Source organism: Stigmatopora argus, chromosome 1 (assembly GCF_051989625.1).
Source record: "Stigmatopora argus isolate UIUO_Sarg chromosome 1, RoL_Sarg_1.0, whole genome shotgun sequence".
NCBI classification, from domain to species: domain Eukaryota; kingdom Metazoa; phylum Chordata; class Actinopteri; order Syngnathiformes; family Syngnathidae; genus Stigmatopora; species Stigmatopora argus.
Genome location: NC_135387.1, coordinates 22909124 through 22933442, shown reverse-complemented (window position 1 = coordinate 22933442; position 24319 = coordinate 22909124). Strand labels below are relative to the sequence as shown.

General features: G+C 40.7%; 1 protein-coding gene across 1 annotated transcript in view; it reads right to left on the bottom strand.

Moving 5' to 3' along the window:
• Positions 1 to 23715, bottom strand: part of tafa5l (TAFA chemokine like family member 5, like) — a 38372-nt gene extending 14657 nt beyond the window's left edge. The window contains exons 1-3 of the mRNA XM_077615615.1: positions 23262 to 23715; positions 6152 to 6301; positions 125 to 252 (exon numbers count right to left, since the gene is read on the bottom strand). Of these exons, the coding sequence (XP_077471741.1) occupies positions 125 to 252; positions 6152 to 6301; positions 23262 to 23367 (384 nt within the window). The 5' untranslated portion in view covers positions 23368 to 23715. The remainder of the gene's footprint in view (positions 1 to 124; positions 253 to 6151; positions 6302 to 23261) is intronic.
• Between the last annotated feature and the right edge of the window lie 604 nt (positions 23716 to 24319).

The following is a 24319-nucleotide window of genomic DNA, read 5'->3' as shown; positions in this document are numbered from 1 at the left end:
TAATACTAATAAAGCATGAAGTTAACAGTCCATCCACTTTCTTCCAAAAAATGACATTAAACACCTGACATCATGTACTCTACATACTGTAGATAACACATTTTTGTGATGGGGCATGAATTACCGTAACGGTCTTGATGCGCCCGCTGCTTCTAGTGCAGGTCCAGCCCGAGCGGTTGAAAAGGAGGCTGCACACCTCGCCCTCCACGCAGGGAATCATCTCGCACCACTGACGACTCCGCACAATTCGCGCTGTGGGGGGGAGTGGGACGGTCAGGGAGAAACATGCAAAGAGTGATGTTTCCAAATCATTTCAAAGTAAAAACACAACAAGACATTCGACAGAAGTTTAGGTTCACATCATAGGTAGAGCACCAGATCAGAAAAGGTACGTGGAACGCCAACGCATTAGAGCTATCAGTCTGATGCAGACGTCGAGGGCACCACTCAACGCTCTTGTCGCTACTCACAGCTTTCTCTGCATGACACTGTATTAGCATTTGCCTGTGGGCCACCACGATAAGCGCTGATTGTTCTTTACACAGTGTGTTTAAAAAAGAGAAGAAAAACATGCAAAGGTTATCATGTCTCTCTGGAGCTGGCCAGGTCTTATGCACTTCCCCTCCCACTTGCCTCCCACGGGCAGCCTTTGGTTGAACAAGGTACTGAGGTTTACAAATTTAGGAAGGAGACTGAATATATGTCAAACATCTATCAGACTTAAGATTGCAACTATATGGTAGAGAGAAATAGTCAGAATAAAAGAAAGAATAAGGGAGGTTTTATGTAATTTCAATGGGCACCCATACATTTCGGATAATATTCAATTAACGTTCAATGTATACTCAAAGTCGCACCCGTGATGACATGGGCAGTGAATACAGTTTAGCCTGTCTAACTGAAGATTGCTGTCATCAATATTTACCATGGAAATGGTCTAAAACTGAGGCATGTACGTCCCTCAACCTGGCAACCTGGTATCTGCATGTTGAATTATAGCCCAGTCTGTATTTGTTCTAAGACTAGTTCACAATTGTCATCCCTGTGGTATTTTATGAACTTTGGGTCCGGCACATTATGATTTACAAGTTAAGCACTGCATAAAGTGATGGAAAATGTCTCAGTAAGACAGTTCAGAGTGTACGCTAAGCACTACAGTCCATCTCCTGATGATTGATCATGATGTGTACCTGGGAATTTTTGTCTGCGAGTGCTTGAAGCTAGTATGCTCACCTTGCAACAAATAACACAGATGAGCAAGTGGGAGGCATCTTTTTTGTGCACTCATTTTATTTCTTCCAAGGAATAAACCCATCAAGACTTCCTAAAGCCAACATGGCTTAAAGCCTATTTGTATCTTGGACCTTGATTCCCACGCTGAACATTTTTTGAGCAGCCCAAAGGAATGCTCCAGCGAGCTTCCTCCTGAAACACCGCTGTGAAATTTCATTCCAACATGCGTCCGTCAGAGTGCAAATTTATCAGTCAGTTGCACATGTCGTTCGGAGTACATGGCTGGGCCAGCAAAACTCAATTTCCAAAGTCGGGAAAATATAGAAAAGGGCTGAGTTGGCAGAACGGCGGGAGTGCTGACTAACCAGGGAGTGCATCAGACTCCATCCCAGAATGGCAGAGGTCAGTTTAAATAAATATGTCTTCGGGCTGCCGCACTGTGCTATGACCTTGTCGCTTCTTCCATGTAGAGCAACGACATGAACCGGGCTGAAAACGGCAAAGCGGTCCAACTAGTTTTAGTCCTTAGACAATGTGCAAGAATATTGCCCTTAATTTTTTGAAAATAAAAAATACAGTGTGAATAGAGATACTATTTATATCAAAATAGGTATCGAGGCGGTTTAGCGGCCGAATGTTTAGCGCGTCAGCCTCACAGTAGGTTTTTTTTTGGGTACTCTAGTGTCCTCCGACGTCCCAAAAACATGCATGGGAGGCTGGTTGAACACTCTAAATTGCCTTTAAGTGTGTGTGTGTGTGTGTAAATGGTCCTTCTCCTTGTGCCCTGCGATTGGCTGGCCACTAATTCAATAAGTATTTGTGCATTGCGCATTGTTACACAGATTTACTTACACCTTACAACTCTTATTTGGAGCACAAAACTCTGACCACAAGAGTTGGCCATTTGAGAATAAACTATATATTCATAAATCTCTTCGAAATGGCATACAAAATAATGCCTGGCATTAACAGCGTAATTCTTAGTCGTCCACTATTTCATTTCATGTCAGAGTTGACTGACGTCAATGGAATTCATGTTCCATTCAATATAACAGCTAAGCACTAAAGAAATACATGGGTGTAGTGCAGACAAGGTGAAAGTTTGGGAGTTGCACTGTAATTGTTTGGTGGAATTAGCATAATGAAAAAATGCAATTTATCAAAACAACAAGGAAATGTTAAGGCTGCACTAACAGCAAAAATAAAAATGAGTATCTGCAAAACGTGTGACCTCTTGCAAAGTGTGCATAAAAGCTCGGAGGCAAAATAAACAGTCTTGAAAGCCGTTGTGACTATCAAGCCACATGCGATAACGTTGTGGCTGTGTGGCAAGAAGGCCAGCAGAAAAATAGACACCTAGGGGAGAGGATCACAATGAAAGCTTAGAGATGTAATGTGCAGACGCTGTTAGACAAAAGTGGTATAAAAAAAATAACTAAAAAGAAATATGAATCTGAAAGTAAGAAAGGTGGCACTGTGGTCGACTCGGCATTTCTGCCTCACAGTTATGTAATTGAGTGTTCCATCCCCAGTGGGTTCTGGTTCCTGTGTGGAGTTTGCATATTCTCCACCAGACCTGCGTGGGTTTTCTCCAGGTACTCCGGATCCCTCTACGTCCCACAAACATTTACCAGTTTGGTTGAACACTCTAGATCTGGCGTGTCAAATTCACTTTGGTTCGCAGGCGACATTCATGTCAAGTAGATCTCAAGTGGGCCGGACCAGTTTATTTTTGTCCAAAAAAGATGAACTTAATGGCCCTGAAAGATGAGCATCCATAGCCGGTTAAAGTGAATTGGACCTCTATTGTTATCAATGGCAGGCAGTGAGTTAATGTTGTGTGACTTCCTTAAGATTTTAGGGTACCTGCAGGTCACCTCCTGTAAATTTTGGATCATTTCCTATTGATTTTGAGGGGATTTTCATGTGGCTTCCTGTGTATTTGATACTTTCTGATGATTTTTAAGTCTTCTGAGAGCACCATTTTGATCCCAGGGGACAAAAGAACCAATATGACTGCGGATAAGAAATTCAGCAAGTGCAATAGTGGCCACAATCACAGAACTAACAAAATCCTAGTTTTACAGTGTCGAAAAAATGAATGCATTTGATTTTGTATGTACAGCATGAATGAGCTACAAAGTCAGGCAGATGTTTATCAGCACTGCTCTAGATTGGCTCGAGGTATGAATGTGAGCATTTCATATTTTTTCATATTGTGCCAAGCGATGAGCTGGCAACCTATTCAAGGTGTCCCCCGCCTATTGCCCACAGCTGGATGGGATAGGCTCTAGCACCCCTGCGACCCTTCTGAGGATAAGCAGTACGGAAAATGAATGAAAAATACAAAAGGGAGAACACAGCCCAACAAATTATTGGCAAAAGCCACTAAGAGTTTTAGCTGATTGGGCTATTGTGTTTGAATAACATTTATCATTAATTGCTATTTGTTAGCCTTCACTGGGTGTGTGCATTGGTCAATAAGTGTCAACGCAAACAAGATGGACGGAAGTATTAGACCAGTTATCTTTCATTAAGCCACCGACTGCAGGCTGTTATAAATGTAAAAATGTCCCAAAGGCTTCCCTTGAGGGAGTAAACCATTGGATTGGACCTTGACTTCATTCCCGGAGACAAAGATAGAGTTCCAAATCCATGAGGTTTAGTTTGCCATTCCATGACAGTGCAGAAGAAGCTCATCTCTTTGGAAGCAGAAAGTAATGCAAAAGGTCAGCGGCAAACAATGAGACAGAGTCTACAGAAGCCCGATTAGAGCCAAAGGACGACCAAGCACCAATTTCTTCCAAGACAATGCAGCGGAACATGTGCACTCTTGACTCGTTCAGATTTACAAGGATTTATGAGTGGAACGTCTTTAGTCGCTTAAAACTAATGTTTGGAATGTGAGATTAGCAAAGGAAAACCTTCAGGGTTTAAGTGAATCTTCACTGATGTTTTAGCACCATTTTTTAATCCCTCATGTTCTTCAATAATAAACCGACAGTAAAAATGTTGAATGACTGAATGAAGAATGAGTGACTGGTGACCAGAGAGCTTTGTGACAGGAGATGCCATACAAATTATTTAAATTTTCGACAGTGAGAGACATTGAAAAGACAGAAACGTTGAATGACAGCTGATCTGTGTGGTTCTGTGCGGTAAATTCAGTTGGTGAAATGGCCACTTGGACACCTGATTAATTGATTTAGGATACTACTTTTGACCATCAAAATTGGATATCCTTCAAACAGTCTGTAGCGTCAAGATGATTTAGTATTTTCAGTGAAGGGCGCACATTATGTATTTTTTGCTGAGGGAAATGAAACTAGTATTCATTTTCATTAATCACAATCTGCTTTGGAGCAATTAGTAAATATCTCATTGGCAAAATCAACATGCCCTTATGGATGTGGTGTTATTTACAGCACTAAACAGATTTAAGTAATGAACAGATATTTGTAAAAATATGAAGTTGCAGTACAGTACTTTCACGTTTTATACATACATCATCACAAAAAAGTTAAAGTCAAGATTCTGATTTTAATCTAGCCAGATTAAAGGGCACCAATATTCTGACTAGATTAAAGCCAGAATTCTGATCTATCTCAGAATTCTGACTAGTCAGAATTTTGGCCACCTTATTTTCATTCATAGGCCCTAATCTTTCTCCTTTTCTGTAATAACATTACATATTATTGTGTGTGTGTGTGTGTGTTATTGTTTTTTTTAAAGGAAAATAATGTAATGGTTTTAAAAAACCAAATGAGAAGCCAATGTAACTACTGCAAATATACTTCGGACAAAAGGTCGAAGAGGCTATTGGTAGGAATTAACCCCATTGGCTTCAATTCAATATGCAGAATTCCACTTAAAAGCTTTGCGATGTTGGACCCCATCAGCGGTCTGCAGGAAGCATTTCAATGAGGCACCCGGCCACAGATTGGGTCTTTAATGCACTGGCTGCTAATGGAGTACAGGGTGCAGTGCAGTGGGAAACCAGTGAAAATCAATTTCCTCCTGCTTTAATCATAGTTCTCTCTAAGTTAATTAGTATCTGCAGAGTGTTTAGCGGGCGGCAGGGAGGAGCCGACTGTTGAGCGTTGGAGGCGGTTAAAAGCGACATTGGGAATATGACGTGAACAATGGGACTGCGTGCGGCGTGCAGGCTATTAGACGCTATGAGTCATTGGCACTAATGCTGCTTGTGGTGTGTGTCATTGTGATATTGGTGGGAGATCCAATCAGCAGGACTTTGTCGACCACCATTAAAGCCTGTCTGTCGTGTACATTAATCCTTATCTGGCTCACCCTCTTCACCAGGGTTGTCAAACTCAGTTTGGTTCGCTGGCCACATTTAAGACCACTCGATCTCATGTGGGCCGGCCTAGTTAATTTTTCGGCCCAAAAAGTTAACTTAATTGCTACATGACCAATCCATTCATCAATGGCACTGAAAGATTAGCAACCACAGCCCGTTTAAGTAGTAAAATTGGACATCTATCAATAGCAGGCAATTGTATATTTGTACTTGGTTACTGATAAAATAAAAATGGCCTCCAAAAATGCAAATATGTAGACATATTTTCTTCATTGTGCATTTTGTTTGCTGGACTTATACTGAGCTATAACTTAGAATACGGAATTTGCAGGATCCCCTTTTTATTAACCGCGATTCGAATGTTTCATTTTTATTTAGTTACAGTTCACTAGGGGAAAATACCAACAAGCGAACCCCCCAGGGATGTTTTTAACAAGTAAGCAGGTAACGGCAGAGGATAAACATAGGAAGGATAGGAACAGTTAATTGAGAGCGTACCGAGAAAGAAAACAAACAAACAAAAAAGACTCTTTAAAATGTATTTTGGAATAAAGCAATGAAGGAAATTGAGCAGAGTGGGCAGAATGGTTGTCAACATACCATCAACACATGCCGGCCTCGCCCGTGTGGTGCCGGCGATCTGACCTCTCCGGCAGGCGCAACGGGCTGTCTGCCTGGCGATAGTCCGTCTGGGAACGCTGCTGTCTCTGTTGAGCATCACTATCTCGCAGGTTCCCACCGCCAACTGGCCTGCGAAAGACAGCAGTGAGCAATAAACAGCATTAGCATAATGAGCCAGTAATGGACACATCGCAGAGGAACAAGTGGTGATGGAAAGCAACGTGAGCAGCTCGTGTATAAACGCTAAGGGGGAACAAGTGATTTCATCGCTCTTGGAACAGCTGAAAAAACATGGCTTGGATGCCTCTTCAGAATCAGTACAGAATACTAAAGTGCCTGAATTTTAACCCAATCTAATTGACGTGCTACGAAAAATATTGGTTATTAAATGATGGTGTTGCCGATTTGCTTCAACCGCAATAATTGTTAAACAAGTAAAGAATATAATGTGGAGCCGAAGAACTGAACTGTTTTCATCAACTTATTGGCCTCTGTCAAGTAATGAATTGAATTTATTTCATGTGCAAACTCCAAATTAAAAACGTCACAATGAAAAACACAAAAATTAGCACCCATGGAAGTCAAGCAACACTCATAAAAGAATAATATTTTCCATCAGGGTTCAAAGGTTCTAGAATGAGAGACTGGCATTTGCCAATAGTTCAAATAAACAATAAACTTGTACCTCAATATGTCTCATCATAGTCACTCGCAATGCTGGTTGCCGCCAAGTAGTGCACCCCATTTCCATATAGTCACTGAATATCAAATCAAAGATTCTCAATTATAATCCCAAACCCTGCATATGAGCAATGCAGAATAATCACAGCTAAAAATAATGGGGAATCCTTAACACTATAATCCCAAAACTGACCTGGCACATTTTCCAGAATGAAATACCAAAAGGAAAAAGCTTAAAAAGATCATGTGTAATTCGAAATGTCTGTGCTTTCCAAACTTTCGCATGATCCCGATTGCACGGATGTTCTCACCAGAAAAAAAACCATTCAAACATTGTACGGCGGTTTTAAAACAAAGCTTTGTGCTTGGGCACGTTTTTCAAAGATTACTCTGGCGACAGCCACATTATCTCCCTCCGTGTGGCCTTTTGGAACTCACGCCCCTCGTGATCTTTTAATATGGAGACACTTATTCTGTCAATTAAATTACAAGAAAACCAGAGGGCAGGTGTTTAATTGTCTTTTATACAGCCTTGAATTTAAGACTACAATTAGTTGTTAATGGTTGCGTTCTATGGATAACCACGATGCAATCACAGTCAGTGACATTTGGGAGATGTGTCATTGCTGTTTTAGAAGACACTTTTGAGACTTTTTTCAAGTGAAATCCCACAATGAGATTTTGGTGGATGTCCCCAACATATCACACTTTAATATAAACAAGGATATCAAGCTCTTGAGCAAAATGGATCAATATAGTTGTAACCATCCTGTACTTCTCATTAACATTTGTTTTCTCCAGTGACTGTTAAATAAATCAAGGCCAGTCTTTACAAGGGATGTGTGAAAAGTTCCTGGATTGGTGCGTATTTCAAATCCAAACTACAGTTTTTTTTCTCTGTGAAGTCATGCTCCTTTGTCAAGCCTTCATGAATTCCTAGAATACAATTTATGGAATCAATTGTAGCACCATCATAGCGAAAATCTTGATGGAATTCTTGGTATCCCTTGATGACTAACTTAGGCAAGATAAAGGAAAGAGAAGAGCATGGACCTCTGTTGGGTATGTGGGGAGGTAGTCAGAGGATCAGAGCACCATTAGCCACTGTGTACTGTCATGGTGAAGTAGCTTGTTGTTGTTCTTGGACAATTCTCAACACTGAATGAAGAAAAATCTGGAGGCTAGATCTCTTTGTGTCATAAGAGATTTGAGTTTGAGATTTCAAAGTTTAGGTTCTTTTGCACATATCTTGGACAGAATCCCCTTCAAGATATCTTCCCTTTCGTTTACTAGGTGTATAATGACAGCAAATAAAGGCATTCAATTCAATTCAATTCAATATTGTTATTTTATCTTTGTAGTTGTTTTCTCTGAAAAAGACAATACACAAAAAAAAACAATGGCAGTACACTAAACTCCCATGCAGCACATTACTTTTTACTGAAAAAAATACACTCAGATTATCACTCTCCATGTTTTAGCAACTGAACAGGACAGGTTAAAAATAAAGAAAGAGACAAAAACATCATTGGCAAATGTTTTTAATGGATAGACCAGAGTGGTTAACACGTCCATCTCACAAATCTGAGAATCAAAAGAGTCAAAGCATCTGACCTTTAAAGTCAAGCATGTAAAAACATTCTGTAGACAAAGTACACTAGTGTATCAGGATTATCAAAGCCAAATATGTAAAGGTTCAATAAAGCTCAGTCCCCTTTTAAGTCATCATCAGAAAGTTTCACGCCTTTTTTTATCTTGAGTGGAAAGCTGTCCTCAAAAGAAGTAAAAGCTCACTTTTCAGAAGGTCGAAGCAGGCATTCCTCTTAAAAATGGCTCCATTTCCATCTGCAAAGCTTCATATGGGGATATTCAAGCTGCTCTAAAGAGTGAAACAGCCAATGATGGCAACAGTTGAACATGTTGTTGAGCACCACAAATGGTTTAGGAGAGTGTGTAAGCAGGTGCTGAAAGCCAATGGCTCGCAAGATGATATTTTAGGGAATTCAAATGCAAGTCATGCTGAGAACAGAGTTGGACTGAAACATTTCCACATAGTGAAGCCTGTACACTAAATTGAAATAAACCACAACATAGAAAATCACAGTGGAGGTTGATTGTTTTGCTTTGTTTTTGTAAACAAAGAAAGGCGGCAGAGAAGCGAAAGTCTGTTAACAGCCACTTAAGTCAAATTTTTACATATTACGCCAGAGCAGTAAGAAACGGTTGTCATTTTCATGTTGTCCCCGGGCTGGCGTGGGTTTTCTCGGGTACTCCGGTTTTCTCCTACATCCCAAAACATGGGCAGTTGGCTTGTTGAACACTCTAAATTGTCCATAGCTACGAGTGATTGGTTGTCTCCTTGTGCTCTGCGATTGGCTGGCATCGAATTCAATGTGTCCCCCAGTCTACTGCCCGCAGTTTGCTGGGATAGGCTCCTGCACCCCCATGACCTTTATATGGATAAGCAGCATAGAAATTTTAATGTGTGAATGAATTTCTCATGTGAGGAAAATGTTTGCATGATGCATTGTGTTCCATCTTTAAGCTCCCACTATATGAAGGATATATTGAGGATTTTCCCTGATTTTAGGACACCTAAAAGTCAAGTTAATTTGAAAGGAAACCTGGGATAAAAGTTTTACCTCCACCGGGGTGGTCCTGTTATCAAAAGCTTTCCCGTCCTTGTTGCGAACTGCATTGTTGTGAAAATATCAGGGCTTAGTGTTTGAATCTGATACATCTCAGCAATTTAGAAGAGCACATACAATCATCGGGAGTCTCTCTCTATGGAAATGTGGTGTATTTAATATTCTGCTCACTCGCTATACACCATCCTCACCACCACCGCCCAGCCGATGTTGCTTTTGCTGAGGCGAGCCCTTTTATGCATATGCGTAATGGGAGGACGGAGGTGATGTGAGATATCAGTGCTGTTCTATGTTCTCTATTGAACAGATGAATGAGCTTTATACAATAAGCCTGAAGGCTCAGACTAGTAGAGCAAGGGTTTTGCACTGAGTGGGCTGTAGGAATGGGAATGGGAGATGGTGGTAATGTGGGCTTTGCCACTGCTCTGCCTGGGACTTCGAAATATGGGTTAAAAATGCCATTTGCAGTTCTCTGGGACGGATATGAGCGGCCCGGCAGCTGACTGGTTAACGCGTCGGCCTCACAGTTCTGGCTGGGGTCCTGGGTTCGAACCTAGGTCAGTCCTTGCATGTTCTACTCAGGCTTGCGTGGGTTTTCTCTGGGTACTCCGGTTTCCTCCCACATTCCCCCAAAAATGCATGGCGTGCTGGTTGAACACCCTTTGGGGTGAGGTAATATGAAAAGACGTTTGTGCGGTGATCTGCCTCCTACTGGCTGACTGAAGGTAAGTGAAAGACAGTGAGAGGTAAGTGGTCCGCTCGGGGGGGTGATGCGATGTATCCATAACGGCAGAATGCCAAATTACGAGTCCGAAATTATCACTTATTTGGGTCTTTTGTCGAGAAAACGCACCTTATGGAGAAGCACTACCAATTTCGTCATACGCAGTTTCTGGGTGTGATGACAATTGGGCTTTTGTTGTTGATGATGACGACAGGGCCTATGTCCGATTATTAAATTGCAGTAGGTATCAGTGTGAGCGTAAATGGTTGTCCATCCCTTTGTGCCCTGCGATTGGCTAGCCACCAATTTAGGGTGTCCCCCGCCTCGTGCCTGAGGTCAGCAGCGATAGGCTCCAGCACCCCCCGCGATCCTTGTGAGAAGATGAATGAGACAGATTTGGTCCTGACCATCCATAACTGTTTTTGCAAAGTTGCACAGAAAGAGAATGGTTCTTGACCAGGTCGGCAAACATCGGGTCTTAATCTTTAGCGCTGCCTTAGTGGCTCCCTGGAGCTATTTAAACATTACTTAAACATAAAAACTTATGATATTAAATATTTAGCACGTCCACATTTAATAAAGGGCAGTGTCAAATGCTTAGTGTTTACTTTGCTTCACAAAGCAGCCATTTGTGCATCATACAAATAACTATTATACTGTAGCTTTGAGCCTTTAAATCTGAAGCCTGAGCTAAAGATGATCCCAATAAAATAGATTAAGATTCATTTGAACTTTACAGAGAAAACAAAAGTGGTTAAGTAAGCAGAAGGACACTCAACTTCTAAATCTTAAATTCAAAAATGGATGCTATTCCTGAAAAGAAGTCCAAATATAACATTTTGAGGAAACATACCTTATTGCTCTGCTTTCATGCTTTTTTTATTATCCAAACCAGTTATCGTAACGAGTTTCGCGGGGTGCTGGAGCCTATCTCAAATGACTGTGGCCTACAGCCTCAACAGGTTCTTGGTCAATCCTGGCTATTTTTTATTCCCTTAGGAATCTGGTTTTGAATTACCGAAGCCATGTCCTTAATAAGATGACTCGGTGTTTCATGAAGTTCATCGCTCATCCCACGACACATTTCCATTTCCAGCTCCTCTGTTATGCTGAATGCTTTCTTACTGTGTACCACCTGTCAGGCTACAAGGTAGCTGGTTTTCAAAGATCTTATAGAAGTGCTTGTCAATGTCAGGCTACACTTGAAGCACATTTTCTTTCCTTTCAACAGACCTTTCTCCTTCTCCTCCTTTTCTTTCCTTTCAGTGACACTCCCTTTTGATGGCTTCAATGCTTCATTTGATCAAGTTCTCTCATCTCATTTTCTGAACCGCTTTATCCTCATTAGGGTCGCGGGGGGTGCTGGAGCCTATCCCAGCTGACTCCGGCCCAGAGGCAGGGGACACCCTGAATTGGTGGCCAGCCGATCGCAGGGCACAAGGAGATGGACAACCATGCACATTCACATTCATACCCAAGGGCAATTTAGAGTGTCCAATCAGCCTACCATGGATGTTTTTGGAATGTAGGAGGAATTGTCCACATCTGTTACTTTAATCAAATTATCACAAACACAGACTTTACCAACTAGCAATTACTTGAAATGATCACACTAGCATGATGGCAATTAACCAATGCAAAGTGACAGTTTACTGCCTTTCCACCACACACACACAGAGTGGTTCAAACACACAGCTTGGGGCAAACACGAGTTTGATTGTGATCAGAAAGGACGTGCAAAAGAGGGTGCTATGGATGCTCAGGCACCTGCCTCAATACCTAAATTGCTCATTCTATAGACCACATGTGTCAAAGTGGCGGCCCGGGGGCCAAATCTGGTCCGCCGCATCATTTTGTGTGGCCCGGGAGAGTAAATCATGAGTGCCGACTTTCTGTTTTAGGATCTAATTAAAATGAAGAGTATAGATGTACATTAAATTTCCTGATTTTTCCACCTTTTAAATCAATCATTGTAATTTTTCAATCATTTTTTTCTGTTTTTTTTCATGGATCATTTTGTAAAATCTAAAAATATATTAAAAAAGCTAAAATAAACATTGTTTTAGATCTATAAAAAACTGAATATTCAGGTCTTTTAATCCAGTTCTTTTAATTAATTTATTAAAAAAATCTAAATATTATATCTAAAATCGTCCGGCCCACGTGAAATCAAGTTGACGTTTAAGCGGCCCGCGAACCAACCCGAGTCTCACATCCCTGCTCTCGACTATAATCACCAATTAGTGTGGCGTAAGACATCACCTGCCTAGAACGAATTACGCTGTAATATTCCTAGAGAACAACCGTAATGTGATAAAAACTAAGTCATGTAATGTAATTTTACATGATTAAAATTGTTAGATCACGAGAAAAAAAACCACAATATTAGGTGATTAAAGTCATTTTGTTGCTTATTTTTACCGGACGTTGTTTGGTTTCACAGGCTTCCTTTTTAGTTGTCGTAAAGTTGTATATACACAAAAATGCTTTTTGTGTAGTTAGACAGCCTTAATTCCAGCATTTTGTGCATATGCAATATTAAAATTGTGGCCACATATAAAATAAAAGTTACCCTTGTCATGTCTAACGCTCAATGAGCACAACTCTTGTGCTACAGGACCCCCCCTTTTAAACTTTGAGCAACGCCCTGTTCTCTGCACACCCCTTGGGACCAGGCACACAAAAGGAACACAAATATCTCAGTATCTGGGTCTGGTACAAGCAGCAGGCGCTAATAATTACAATGTTGTGCTGAGTCGGTATGAAGCTCTGAGAACCGGAGCCCATGAAGAGGAAATTAAAGGAACAATACGCATTTATTAGCTTCTAAAAGCGGACGGATGCGCCACTGGTGTTTAAGGTGAATAGCATACTGTTGTCGCCATGGTGACACCCAATGCCATGAAGTACATGCTATGAGGACCATAGCTGGTAGATTTAGAAATTATTATATTATTTGTGATTGGATGATATTCACATTTCTGCTGAAATGCTTGGTAATTTCTACAAAAATAAACTGAAACAATATAGTATTCCAGGTGATGCAGAGTTTTAACCTTCCACAAAACACAAACAATTTTGCCCCCTCCCCTCCAAGTCGTAAGTGCATTTAGCAACCCCCAAATCAAGCAGGTATTTTGATGCATTTGTACTTCACATCAACACATGAAACATTTTTGCTCCCTTCAGCATTTCATCGCATACAATCAACAAAACACATACCGTAGCTATATTGAATTAGGGTCAAGTCACAAACTCATTTTTGATCCATGAATGCAGGAAAGTGGTAAAATTTATCTCAACGACTTTGCACTTTTGAGTCAAAAACAGCGAGACGGACATTGCTGGAATTTTTGGCGTGATTCTGTTTTTTCTTTACTTTTTTATATACAGTACCCAACTGTACTAATAGCTATGTGACAAAGATTTAACGATCCCTTCAAATAACGTTTTCTTACCACTGCGGCACTATTGTAATTATTGTGTATCTTGTGAAAGATTGATGGCTCAGTGCTAATGCTTTCTTTTCCAACTGTAATTCTTGAAAAATACATTTCTTCTATAGCGCACTTCATTATTCATGACAATAGCTATTGTGTTTGGTTTGATTCTCTAACGAGTATATAGTGAGCCATTCTGGTGCTCTTTCATATTTTGCAGCTGAATATCTACCTGATTTGTCCGTCACAAGAGAGGCAATCAAGCTGGAATTACTAAACACTGGCATTCAAGAATAAGTCCGAGTGCTTATCATCATTCATTATAGGCTCCTTTTCTTGATGGAAGAGCTGTCCTGATGGTTCAAAATTGCAGCTAATAACAAAGGAGAGAACAAGACAATCACGTTAACATGCCGGGCTCGACACTGAAATCTGACAACTAGCCCAATGGGAATGCGTTTCAGATGTGGTGTAGAACAGCACTGTATTACCCCCAGCAGCCATTTTAGCAGTGGCGGGCCGTCAGTGCCTTCAAGGCAATCTCTGCTGGCCTAAGAAATATCTGAATCATATATTATATTTTGTCCATCAATACTTATTAAATAATTCCAAATTGTCTCTTAGCTTCCTTTCATTGCTTTCCCCCTGGTTGCACTGCTTCCAGATGTGTGTTTTCTTATTGAAGCATTTAACCAATCGCATTTCAGCCATTATTTGTTGCCAGAGTCAGAAATCTGCCTCAAGGCCTTCACAATCAGTTCTGCGGGCTCTGCTGCATTAAACAAGCGTCGATAAGACTGTTGCTTTAACCAATCAGATTTTGAGTTGGCAACACCACAATGCCTTCTCGCTGGCGTAGGGATATGTCATCGCTTTCACCAATTATGATTGGCTAGTGATAGAGTAGCTGCAGTAGATGTTTTATAGCCATAACATAGTTTTTGAGGGTTGGATTGATTCGCTGAAGGCGCTGCTAGAAAATGCACGGACCGCCACTCCATTTTAGCATGTATCATATTTGATCCAGTATGAGTTGTAGTGACATGAAGCACACACAGAACATGTAAGAAGTTGATGGAATGGTTGCTTCAACCAGAAAGGAGTTATTCGTGTTAATCTTCTGAAATTCAGTTGTTCGGAGGAGTGTAGAGGTTGATCTATCAATTTACTACACACCTGTGTTAATCCCAATCAACTGTCAAGGTAAATGTATAGTATCAAATTACGCAGAATCCTTGTATTGGATAACCCATTGGAATGTTCCGAAAAAGAAAGAAACTGAAGTAGACAGCAACCGCGTTGTCCAAGAAAAAATAGGAATTCGAAAAAAGAATTGGACAGTTTATCTCACAACTTATCTCAAATTACGATTCTCGAGTCAACTCTGGCTTGCCGCCCTGTGCAACTAATCAAAATATATAATTGAATATGTTCTGCACAAGAAGCTTAAATTCAGCCTACATTGCACTCAGCCTACATTGTCCCATTATACAGAGGACAGGCAGATCTTTTGTTCGCATACTTGACTCCTTTTCATCTTGTGAAGGAGTTACCAATTAGTTGAGCTTTCTCTCCACCAAATACTTGTACTTGAGTACATTTTTGGATAACCACACAACCTGCTTTAAAGAGCGCACAGAAGCTCCTCAATATTCTACGGCTGCATAGAGAATGTTTATGCAAGTGGAGATCTCTGGGGAGATGTAAAATTAGCCAAGTGTGCAGGTCAAAGTGAAGCTGACTGTGTGTGGTTGATAGGTCGTTCAGGAGGGGATTTGGTATAAATATGAATTGTTTTTTTCAATTTGTCTTTTGTAAATAATGAAAGCAGGTTTAAGAGATAAACCTAAAATTCATTTTTCATTGAATCATTCCTAATAAATGAAGTTACCAATTATTCAATGAGAAAACTTAAAGGCATACTGCTAACCATGTCAAAGTATTTTGCATTTGCATTTTGGAGAAGGTTCAGGACATATTGCAATGCATACAATATAAAGGCATTCAGAAAAATTGTGGGATGCAATGCTTACTTGAGTGCTTCCTTTCACAAGAACAGAAAAGCTGAATAAGTTATAAAAAAAATATTACTAAAAGAGAGCAGACAAATCTTTCCATGCATTTCTAAAGTAAATTATCCTCATTTGAGTTGCGGGTAAGTAAGAGCCTATCTAAAATTACTTTATATATCTCATCTCATTTCATTTTCTGAACAGACATATTTTCACTTGGAACTGCTCTCCAGCCAATTACAGGGCACATGTAGGCAAATGAAGACAAAACCACAATTCACGCTCATATTCACTCTTGCGACCTTAATGGGGATAAGAAAATGGATAGAAGCGACATTACTCTTAAAGTCAATGACTTGTACAACCTCAATTTCAATGAATTTTGTACATTGCGCATTTACCGTAAAAAACATAAAATTCCAAGTTAATGAGTATTTGCTAAAAACAATAAAGTTTATCAGTTAGAACATTAAATACCATGCATTTGTAGTATCTTCAATTAAAGAGAGGTGGAAGATGATTTTCATGTCATTCCGTGCTGTCTAACTGCGACTTGAGGTGCGGAAAATACGGCACCATCTGCATCAGGTAGAACACGGAATACGAAATGAGACAAAAGGAACATATGACTCATCATCCGCACCAGCCAGCGATTGAGCTGTTTCAGGCAAAGCGCTCTACTCATCCACTTGGGAGTTCAACGGCAACAACCAGAGAGAAGCCCTGTTCAGAAGGGCTGCGAAATACGAGCTTTGTGGGCTGCCAAATTGATTTAGCTGTAAAAATTCTTTTCATAAAGATGCTCAGCGTTTTATAGCTCCTCAGACAGTAGCAGCGGGCCTCGGTGCTTTGCTGGAAATTTACGGCCCAGGTCATAATCAAAGCAGCGCTCCCAATGCATATGGATTGCCACGTTCAAAGTGACTGCTAGTAAAATTACCCATTCCTCTAGGAAAAGTCAGCGATTCCATGCTATCATGCATACTTTATTGCCTTGAGGGGAACTTCCTGCTTCTTCAGTCCCCGAGTTAAAAGTTTCAAGTCATTCAATACAAGGGCTTGAGAATATATCATAGATATGGTGGCATGAAAAAGTGATATTTTCCTTTAGAAATGATAAAATATAAGTGCGCCATATACTCCGGTGCACCCTATAGTGCGAAAAATACTCCGGTGCACCCTATAGTGCGGAAAATACGCTAATCTGTTGTTGTCAACTTTTGTGTGGATGTACCATACCGAGCGATAGGAAGAGCAAATTGGAAATGGGTGTTAAATTTAGATTAGATTTTATCAATGTAACAGCTCCCCCCAAAACAAATAAAAAATGGAGCGCCTCAAAACTGATTGTTGAAGGCGCTGTGAGAATTTACTGAGACAGTCTGGAGTCATATGTCATAAAATGTGTTTTGTCACTTCCATCGACAGGCCTGTACACCCAAGCAAGGTAAAGCCATAGATTCTTCTCTCGGTGTTTTAGTCCTAGAAGTCTTACAAAGGAGCCTACCATCTCTCATTGAGTTATGTGTTATGACGTGTGTGACCAGAGGAGGAGAGTTACAGCACTAGTTCAACACAATTCAAAACCTGCGGTGCAGCGATAGCTACAGTGAGTGCGGGGATGTACGCTCAATGGAGGCAAGGGAGGTGAGTTAATACCTGGATCAAATGGTCAATTAAAGAAATGCTTTTGAAAAAAACGAAAGTTACAGGGCCACTTGGAAGGTGTAAACTGTGACTTTACATAAGTACCCAAATACACTAAAACAGTCGAGCGTCCACCACCACCACGCGGTGCGTCGGATCCGACTACTGTCGCGCAAACCGAATAAATACCTGATATCCTTAAGTGCAAAATATTGAAATGTCGATGAAAAATGTCACATTTCAGCAGGCACTCATTCATGACCTATGTGAATATTCTATTGAGACAAAAAGTGAGCCTCATTTGATCGGCTTACTACAGGGAAACTAATTTCCTTTGTTAAACCTCATCAGTACCACACTGTACCCACCCCATGAAATGATATATTTTTTGGCCCTCTCTGTCAAAAAGATACCAAATCTCTGGCCTAACATCTTCAGTACTGATCTCAACTATTCGCGTGTTTCTCAGAGTTGTCGTTTCAGCAGCAACTGGGTAGAAGTGGCTCCAAGTGTCAAAGGTTAACTGATAGTGTTAAAAATGTACAGGTACAAAATAACATATTAAATGAACCAATCGCCCATCAATCAAATCAAATTTGAAATATCAACAAATATCCTATGTCCAAAGAATCGGAATCATGTCATTTTGTCTGAAATTGGTGATATAAATGCATATACTATGTGCATGTATGTATCTACTTTATGTCGTAAGTAGCAAGCTATCGGTCTATGCAGCCATCTCTCATTTTAAAGGAGAACTGGCCAAGTACAGCAGAGGCCAACTGTTTGTCCACCTTCTAATTGATGTGGTTAGAAATGGCTAAAGCGCAAAACAAATCACCCATCGAACCTCAAAACTGTGACGCGTGACCGCAGCTCAGACCGCTTTAAGAGACCGGTAAGGGGATTCCAGACATTCCCAAATTTATCGTTGAATAAATTGGCAGCATAGAGAGCAGCTGACAGGCCATTCATCGTGGCCGGTGCTGGCTCGATGGCGTGCACAGACAGGGCCGCCGCGCTTTGATTTCCTGTCCTGGCTGGCCTGACAGATGAACTACGGAGTGGATGGAGGCAAAACAGCCTCTCGCTGCCACACAGCCTCACCTCCCCACTCAAAGCTGGCCTCCCTCCTCTCTCGGCACAGAGACGGACGTGTTAATAGCCAGCTTTGGACAGTGATTGTACATTCTAACACTCATACAGAAGCTTCCAGCTACGGCTGGGCAGTATGAACGCAAATTTATGTCACTCTATAAATTGAATGCCTTCAGTCTAACAGTAAAAAAGCTGATTTAAGAGCAGAAATTATGCTGGAAGTACTTTTGAGCAATTTCCATAGATTTCTATAAAAGATAAACTACTGCATATCAGGTGAAGATGAAAGACTGTGCAAGAATAAAGTGCACATTTCTCAGCACAGAATAAGAATGAATAAATGCTGTGGTGTTTATTTTTATTTTTTTAGCATTTTAACTCTTTTATCCTCTAATTTATTCCTGAATATCGTTTGAGGAAGAAAACACCTTTCTGAAGTATTTCAACAATGTCTATTTCAGTGATTTCAAACCTCTGTCGCTAGACAGAGCATCACAATTTTTGACAAATAAAAGCATATTTAACTTTGCAAATTTGATGCATTTTTGGGTTATGACTCAGGTGGAATGAAAAGTGGACGACATGCAGAGGCAGTCAAAGCTCAAATCATGCTCTATTTACTCACCAATGTGAGAATGAGCAAAGTTCAGACATTGATTAAACAATTTTGCACCATAAGACACTAATGAGATGACTGTGCAATGAAAGGTAATGCGATATAAATAGCTGAGAGGAACACAAGTTATAGACTAAAATATATTGGGACGCTGGTGAGGGCAGAATATTAATTTCAATGTGTAAATAACAGGGAACGGGAGCACATTTTCAAGCTCATCGGCTTCATTTTACACATCACTGTCTATGTTTGCCGTTAACACCCCGCCAGATATATTGGCGTAGGCGCTTTTCTTCCTCCCAGGCGATAATTATGCTGCTGGCCAAATCATGATTAAAAGATCTAATCTCCAAAGTTGGTGTTCAACATTTCTCAACACGATCGTTTTTTTTTTTTCAAGCCTGGCAGTGAAGTCTGAGTGGTTTTGTCATCAACAGTAGCCAATAAAGTGCAGAGCAAACGTCATTTAGCTTTTTTCTCAGTGCCAGGGCAATAGTGTAATTGCACCAGAGAATGTTTTATTCAAGAAGTAAAGCATGACAGAATTATAGATTCATACAGTCTGAAATAATAATACTCCAGAGGCACTGACGGGCTTCTTCCTGCACCCGGAATTAAAATAAGCTACATCGCCCCCTTTCACCTGAAGCTTTGTCAAGTTATTACGCCTGGCAATAATAACAGTGTGCTGCTCTGTGTGTCAAAGACACAGAAAAAAATAAAAAAAAATGAGGACGAGGTAAAAATGTCATGTCGTGTTACACAAATAATGGAAACCTGTTGTCTTGTTACCGCTGGGCTGATTGTCATCCGTGGGAGCATTTTGACAATATTTGTCCCAGATTGGAGTTCCCTTTCTACAGTGATGGCATAGGCAGACCTTGTTCATTGTCTATCAAATCTTTGCTAACGCATTAGTTCCCATATTTTCTCGCATATTAGCCACCCCCGCATATAAGCCGGACCCTTAAAATGGCCTTAAAATCATTGAATTTTACAATTTCTCTCATACAAACACCCCGATTCACAATTTTCACCTCCATATTTATGGTTTTTATAGGGAGTACAAATGTGTTACTTTGAAGGGAAAATCTTAAGAAGAATCATTGCACATGGTATTTCTGAGATAGACTGAATCGAAAGGATCGTCTGCTGGATTGCATATTCCTAAAGGGTGTTGCCTGCACGCAGACAAATTTAAAAAGGAAGTCGCGAGAGCAGTACAACCAGGAAGTGTGTCCGTAGCGGTCTATTTTGTCATCCCTAGGTAAGATGGCGGCACCCTAAGCAAGCAATGGCAGGCAAGAGTGAATGTTTTCACATTTTATGCAAGATACGGTCTATTTTTGTCGAGTTACTAAAGAAAAAAAAAAGTTAAGCGTTTTGTCTGTTTATCTTTTTTCTATTTTGAAATAATTGGCATTCTCAGCATTGTCTTGAGTTATGGCGTTTCGTCCTTGTTACCTTGCAGTTTCGTGCGCATATAAGCCGTACACTCGATTCAGTCATCACATTTTTTAGCGACAAATACGGCGTATATGCGAGAAAATACAACAAATCATAAAATTGGTAAATGTTTGAATGACAAAACCTGTCAGATAAGAGAGAAAAAAACGTAAGTTGCATGGTGGAAAATTACATTTAGAGGATTCCTTTTCTGCCCAGTAAAGTGTTTAATTTTCCATTTTTTGTAATGAATAGTGTTGACCAATCTTCATTCTGGGTTATTGTTTGAAAAAACATGAACAATTAAATTGGTAGTGACTATTTGATATAAAATAGTGTGTTGTTGTACTGACCAGTTTTGAAACTCAGCAGTACTTCTCTAGTATTGATTTGTATGAAAAGCAACGGCAGTGGTTGCCTCCGCCAGAAGGTGAAATCTACAAAAGGCGGAGGTTATTTGTTCGCTTCTGTTCATCTGTCTGCATATTTGTGTTCAAGATAACTCAAAAACTAATACAGTCATTACCTTTCGCGGCTCTAAAGCTTTGCTCAGGTCAGCCTTGTTTTGTCTAAATGTGTCGCTAACACAACTTTGTATGGGAACCCATTGTACAAAAAAATTAAATAAATAAAAATAATAAAATGCGGCCGGTCTGAATGCAGCCTCACCTCTACAAAAGTAGCTTTCAGTTGGACTATGTGCACGTGAACGTCAAATCTCGATTCTTTTCAGCTCCTCTGAGTACCTGATCCTGATTGTCAGTTTTCCTAGAGCTGGATTTCTTAAGTGGGGATATGTGCTGTTTTTTCACAACTGTCAACCACCGATAAGAAACTCCACAACGACAATCATTTGGCATGTACAAGGACAGCAGAACGGGAGCAAGATGTTGCATGTGAGACCAAGGAGTTTAAGGTAGATGCATCAGGGACCAACTCTAAGCCCCTCCCTGTTTGCAGTGATGAGGAATAGGCTGACAGATGAAGTTAGACTTGAATCTCTGTGGAGCCCACAGACCATGACGTTTGCAAATGACATTATGTGTGCAACGTGCATCGGAGAGGAATGAGCATTTGCCGAAGTAAGATGGAATTTTTTGTCCGTAAATGAGAGGTCTGAAGGAGGAAGAATGAGGCCGCGGGGTTAAGAAATAGTCAAGCTGGGGGACAATAAAAACATGGAGGTCGACAGGCCAGAGCAACAGTGAGCATGGAAAGAAAAATAGGAGGTGAAGAAAAGGATTCAAGTGAACTGGAAGAGAGTGTGCCAGACGTTTTATATGTCTCGGCTAGAATGAAGGGCAAAGTTTATTTGGCAGCGTCGAGACCTGCCAGGCTGTACGGTTTAAACATAGTACACACTATGAAGATCTTGAGATTATTTCATCAGAGGAACAGACAAGATTACGGGTTTTAGAATCAAAGTGACATGGTTTGGACACATCCAATTGTGAGAATTTTAGTAAAAAGGTGTTGAGTATGATGCTACCAAGCAAGAGAAAGGAGAAGGGGGATAGATATGGTGGAGGATTGGAAAAGGATGACACGCTACTTCTGAAAGGAATATTTAATAGATGTGAATGAACTCAAGACTTGAGTTTCTTACACTATCAAAGTTGTTTTAATTTTTAATTTTAAACTGACCTCCTTGCTTGTCAGACCAAATGAAGTATAATAGATGAGGTGTCTGAGGAGCTCTTGGATTAGTTAGCTTCTAAGCCGATCCAAGAGGAATGATGATAATTGATAACCATTTCACTTTGAATTGTGTTGAGATGAGAAGCCTTTGTGGGCCAAATTCAACTGAATCGAGCCATACTAATTTTAACATGTCAGGCAGTGGCCAGAAAGAAATGAATGTATCACGATGGTAAGCTCATATATTTTTCATTAGTACAAGGTTTTATTGCTTTTTGCTTGACAACTGGAGTACTGGTAGAACTGCAACAGCATTTATAATTAACAATGGCTTCTTTTTTACTAGTGCCCAACATACACTTAACATCAACGTTGTGTTTTGGGTTACTATTGAACATAAAACCTTCCAAATGCCCCATATTTTCCAGGTTAAATATAAACTTGCATCTTTTTAATGTGCACCTGGGCATACAATGTTGGTTTCTAGATGAATGCTTAACCAGCCCATTTTTTTTAAGTATCATCTTTTCAGAGGGCATTCAAGTATTATTCTGAAGCTTTTTCAGATGCTAAATACACATTACCTCAGAAGACATTTGCATTACAAAAGAAACGTCGTCCAAAACATCCGAGTCATCAACTAAATCTCTGAACATAGCTGACAGCCGCTTGCTTCCCATGATTTTATCTGCAAAGATCTTTACCTAAGCACCTTCTAAATGTTGTTCCCCCATTTCATCTGCCAATTTACAATAAAGTCTCACCAAAAACATACATATTTGCTTATAATTAGACCTGCACTGATTTCTTCTTCTTCACATACACCTTTTACATCTAGTTATAAGCACTGTGCATGTAGGGAATTGATGAGTAATGAATTTTAAAAAAAGCCTATCACTATGATTTCATGTGGACAAAAGATGGAAAATTACAGAAAAATAAATCACGCCTGCACGCATGACAACATTCGATAAATGCAAGAACTCATTAAATTATTTGTGGCAGTAAAGGACTTCTTTTTAAGGGACGGCAGGCCCTGTATACTGACCAAAGTGTGACCAGCTGCCAGCCAATAAACTAAATATATCAACAATTTCTCCTAAAAGCCCCCGGGAGGTAAAGTACGAATGCAGACTTACCCTCTCGGAGCAGGTGGGAGTAGATGAGCCAGAGGAGCAGCAGACAGCAGAGGGACGCACCTCCACCTGCGGAGAGCGTCTTCACTCCGGACTGCATTCGGCACATTCTCTGCTCTGCCTGGATGATCCAAAACTTTCTGCCCACCTCAAGTGTCAGTCACATCAGCGGCTAATCCAGGGGCACTTCCACATCCTGCAGACAGCATCCATTTTGGGCCGGGAGGGGATTGATTAGGGTAAAATTGACATCCAAAATAAAATCCCTTTCCTTCTTTTTGCAACCCCCTCCAAAATCCTTCAGTGAGACGCAGATCCAAATCAGCCTGGCGAACGCACACGAACCACACACACTAACTGTGTCCAAGTTCACGCAGCTGCGGGTCCAGTTTGCTGGAATGGAGTCGCTCCGATGAAAGCTCAGCTCTATATGAGAGGAGAGAATGTGCACTTCTGATCCAAGTGTGGGGATGAGGATGATGAAGAGCTAGAGGAGGAGGAGAGGAAGGGTGGGAGGTAGGGAGGGGGGGGATGGCGGTAAATAAAGACGACCTCCTCCTTCCTTTCCCTCGCTCGGGGGCGACTTCCACTCGTGTTACGATACGAGACGGCGTGAGCAACCGGTGCGCAAACTTCTGCCCGAACAAGCTGTGAAGACGTTCAAGGCGCACGAGTGCATCAGAGGTGTACACACACACTTGCAGGCATGCCGCCAACCAGGGTGAGGATTGTACTTGTCATGTTGTGCCATAGCAACAAGGCTGGGAGATGTCAGGAGATTTGAGGATATTTTGAGGTGAATTTCATCAATGCGCAGCCGAGTGTGGGAACGTCAAAGGATGTCAGGTTAGGTTACGATTTGCAACAGACTTGATAATGATTCATATGGAATAGGCCTTTTTGCCCAACGTCTGCTGGGATATGCACCGCACCTCGCGAGCCTGACGGTGTTGAATGGATGAATGAATTATTCCTTCATTCATCTCTGAAGCACTTCCAGGTTGAGAAATCAATTGATGATATTTTACGTGATATTATGTCGACTCAATGATACTCATGTT